The sequence below is a fragment of the Cajanus cajan genome, chromosome 2 (assembly GCF_000230855.2).
Source record: "Cajanus cajan strain Asha chromosome 2, NIPB_CcT2T_4, whole genome shotgun sequence".
Taxonomy (NCBI): domain Eukaryota; kingdom Viridiplantae; phylum Streptophyta; class Magnoliopsida; order Fabales; family Fabaceae; genus Cajanus; species Cajanus cajan.
This window is the reverse complement of record NC_138518.1, coordinates 79522758-79527097: the sequence shown is the minus strand read 5'-3', so window position 1 is coordinate 79527097 and position 4340 is coordinate 79522758. Positions and strand designations below refer to the sequence as shown.

The following is a 4340-nucleotide window of genomic DNA, read 5'->3' as shown; positions in this document are numbered from 1 at the left end:
AAAAAATTATTAAAATTAAATTATTTAAATATATAATAATATTATTACAAATAAATTAGAATATATAAAATAAAAATAAAATAACTAAATAATTTAAAATTTAAAAGAATAAAATATCATAAATATTATTTAAATAAATTATTAAAAATATAAAATATAAAAAACTGTATTAGTACCCTGAAATACGATGGTTACTATAGAATTTCTTGGATTATTACACCACAAACAGCCAAAAGTCCTAATTAACAAATGACGTAACAGTGTTTGTATACTTTTCCTTTCCGTTCAACAAAAATAAATCAATCCATCACAAGTATTGCAGGCCAGCATGAGTTTGAAATTCGTGAATTACACTAGAAAGACAATTTTTCCACAGACAAACAAATGCTGACGACGATAATAGACAAGGGAAAGGACAAATTTTTTTCCCTTGGAAATCATATCCTAATCGACCCCACCGAACACATGTACTAGTACAATGTTGGTATCTTATCCTAATCCCTTTCATCGTGAAGGCGATAGGTTGGAATGGCAACAAGATGGTTCGCTCTGGGCATTGTGAGTCCGAATTCTTCTGTCATGTCTAAGTCATATGGCAACATGTCATTTGGCAGTTTCCAATTAAAACAATGTACAAGTTGAGCAAGTGTTATACGAATCACGGTTAATCCCAATTGCATTCCTGGACAGCCTCTTCTGCCAGATCCAAATGGTATCAATTGAAAGTCATGTCCTCTCATATCTATGTTGCTTCCTTCAAATCTCTCTGGCCAGAACTTTTCTGCCTCATCCCAAACACTGGGGTCTCGCATAATTGCCCATGCATTTACTATCACCCTTGCTTCTTTAGGAATGAAAAATTCTCCAACCATGCAATCTTCTCTTGAATAGTGTGGTATTAGTAAAGGTCCCACCGGATGAAGTCTCATACTTTCCTTTATGACCATGTCCAAATACTCCAACTTGTCCAAGTCTGATTCCTCCACCCTCCTCTTCATACCTACCACATTTTTCAATTCCATTTGGACTTTCTTCATCACTCTTGGATTCCTTAAGAGCTCTGAAAGTGTCCACTCAATTGCTGTAGCAGAAGTATCCATTGAACCCAATAACATATCCTGTGGGTAAAGGGAAAAAAAAGTGTAAAAGAAACACATAGAAGTGAGTACTATGACAAATAGCTATGCACTTACAACTATACAAAATTTAATTTAAGTACACAACATAAGTTTAAAAGGAAAAACAAAAGGTACGAAGACAGAATGCCAAGTTGTGTCATTTTCTTTACCAGCAATATGGCTTTGATATTGGAGCGTTCAGTTCGGTACTCAGATTCTTCAGTACCAACAAAGCCTAACATGACATCCACAAAATCCTTCACCTTGTCTTCTCCCTTCTCCAATTGAATATGCTCTTCAATAATTTTGTCAAAGAAGTCATCAAAGATTTTTCGCAATACCTTCATACGCTTGATTAGTCCTTGAAGGTCAAGTTTACTGATGTAAGGAATGTAATCACCAATGTTAGGAGCTGCTGCCAAGTACATAGCCTCTTGCATCACAGCCTTGAACCCCTTCTCATCTAAGTCCTGATCCATGTACTTTTTTCCTAAAATCATTCTACAAGACATGTTTGCACTGAGTGTTGCAACCTTGGCACTGACATCAACAGCAACTCCATCATTGGCTGCCTCTCCTAGAAGCTTGATCAACAAGTCAAGTTCCTCTTCCCTCATGGATCTGAAGGAGTTAATTTTGGTTTGACTTAACAATTCCAACGTGCACATCTTACGTATGTTGCGCCAGTAAGAACCATATTCACCAAAGGCCAAGTTCCTCTGCTCCCAAACAATGTACTTTGCAGCCTCAAGGGGTGGTCTACTAGCAAAGACAAGGTCATAGGTCTTGAGAAAAAGTTCAGCAGCCTGTGGTGAAGAAACAACAATGGTGGGAACAAAACCTAAACGTAAGTACATGATAGGTCCATACTTTTTAGCTAATTCATGCAGATCACGGTAAGGATTTGCTCCTAACAAGTGAAGGCTCCCTAAAATTGGCCACCCCATTGGACCAGGCGGAAATCTCTTTTCCTTTCTCTTGAGTCTCCATAGACACAGGTAAGTAAGAGAAACTACAAAAATTACTATCCAAATCATCCAAGCTATTCGGGAGATTTCAAACTATATATGTTGCAATTGTTTGCCGACAAAAGCAATTGGGCTTATACAGAACCAATGAAGGGATCATGCAAACTAAATATGGAAGGGATGACATAAATGAGTACCAGAAAGTGGTTGGGATACAGAGAAATAGGGGTGAGCAACGGGCGGGTTTGGTCGGGTTCGGGTGAAAAATGTTCAACCCGTTGTAAATTAACTTTGGAAAAATGTGACCCATATCCGACCGACTGAGCTTTCGGTTTGAGGCGGTTCAGGTTGTAACGGATTTGGATTTGGGCGGGTGGGTACAATCGGGTTTGAGATTTTCTGTGGACCAAGTTATTTTAACGAAGGTGAAGCTTAAAACGGTAAAAAAATATTTTTAAAACAGTTAACAAAAATAGAATGAAGGTAACAATAGATGATGTAAGTATATTCGTAAATAAAACATTTACAAACTAAAGAAGCAAAAATAAAAGATAACAAAATTCATAATTGTTACATGCAAAAGAAATATAAAGTTAGATTACAAAATCTATAAGAAACTACTGTCACACAAGTTGTACTCAAAATGGAGATAGGAAGATGGAAAAAAAAGATAAAGAAAGAAACAAAAAGAAAAATATAAAAATAGACTAGTGTATTGAGAAATTGAATGAGGAAGGAGAAGACAAAAGAAATATCTAGGTTATGAGAAAAAGAAAAAAAAAGTTACAAATTGATGGCAATATTATACTTGAAATAAAGACTTTTGAGTTTGGACCATTGTTGTTTAGTTATACAAAAATAATAAAAATATAAACTTATCTCATTTTCGGTTAGGTTCGGTTTTTAGCGGGTTTAAAAATTTAAAACCGAACCCGCCCAATATAACCCGTATAAAATCAAAATTTTAACCCGATTTACTCGTAAAACCCGCCCGAACCCACCCAAAAATAATATTTTTTATTGGATTTTTCAGGTTCGGGTCTAGATTTTATGCTCACCCCTACCGAGAAAAATACGTTACGTATCAGACAAAGTTATCATTTATTAACTTCCATGGCCCCACGTACATAAATACATAGATATTACCGGATATATGGATGCGCACCCTTAACTTTATATGATTCATATTTAAAAATTCAAAAAATTCAATTAACCTCGAGTGTGTGATTTAGCGGTAGAGGTTGATCCATGCTTAAGCAAAGTCAGGAGTTCAAATCCTGCCTTGTATATTACACCGCCCATCAGTAGTGGTTTTAAAATTTTTTTTTGGGCAGCCCTTTCTTAAAAAAAAAATGATTTTGATTGCACCGCAAAGTCCACCTTGTGGATTTCATCAGCAGGGAATCTTAATCGGATATTCCCACAGGATTTAGATATTAACTAATAATTTAGTGATAAAAATATTTGAAATAATGATAACCAAATTTTAGAGGACAAATCCAGAATATACTCCTACATATTATATTTTGTTTATAACAAAAGATAACTGTTATTTTTAATTTTTATTCATTTGCTTTAACTTTCTAAAATAATCTCTTCATACATCATGAGTATGTCTTTTTTTATATTTTATTTTAAAATTACTCATAAATAATTGTTTTTTATTTATTTTATTCTAAGACAATTCATGAACAATTGTTGATTCATGAACAATTGTTGACTAAAATATATATTTTTTTCATTCGAATACAGTGCAGAATAAAGTTTTTAGTAATACATAATAGAAAATTATAATAAACTAAAACTTTAAATTTATGTACATTATCACATTTAAAAAACTGTATGCATTACTAAGATAGAGTTTTTTTACTAAAATAATACTATTTTAAAAATATTTACCCAAATAACAACCGTGCAAATTTATTTTCCCAACTAGCACATTTTACTTTTCACGTTCCAGAACGGATCGTAGGTAAAACCCAATATGTTAAAAATATTGTGTATTTTTTTTGTAAAAAAATAATAATAATTTTTTATGACTACGAGTACGATATACTCAATATCCAACAGGAACGGAAATTAGAACAGAAATTACATACCTAGCGAGTACGGGTACATAGATGAATTTAAGTCGCGAGAACGGGAACGAGTATCATAAAATCTGTACCTGACCTGCTCCATTACTATCCCTATGAATGAGGGACTGGGAGTAAGCGAGTGGGGGAGTGAGTGAGGGTCTGGGAGTGAGCGAGTG

The 4340-nt window shown here is 34.0% G+C and overlaps 1 protein-coding gene across 1 annotated transcript; it reads right to left on the bottom strand.

Annotated features, from left to right (window-relative positions):
- Positions 1–239: 239 nt before the first annotated feature.
- On the bottom strand, positions 240–2286 carry LOC109816364 (cytochrome P450 71AU50). The gene is made up of 2 exons (XM_020381349.3): positions 1289–2286; positions 240–1118 (listed from the first exon to the last, which is right to left on the bottom strand). Exons 1-2 carry the CDS (start codon positions 2153–2155, stop codon positions 495–497), a joined length of 1491 nt encoding a protein of 496 aa, XP_020236938.1. The 5' UTR covers positions 2156–2286; the 3' UTR covers positions 240–494.
- Positions 2287–4340: the final 2054 nt, after the last annotated feature.

Coding starts and splice junctions, on each gene's coding strand:
- LOC109816364 (XM_020381349.3), bottom strand. CDS start 2,155: ATGATTTGGATAGTAATTTTTGTAGTTTCTCTTACTTACCTGTGTCTA. Junction 1,119..1,288: donor ATATCAAAGCCATATTGCTG/GTAAAGAAAATG, acceptor CTTTACCCACAG/GATATGTTATTGGGTTCAAT.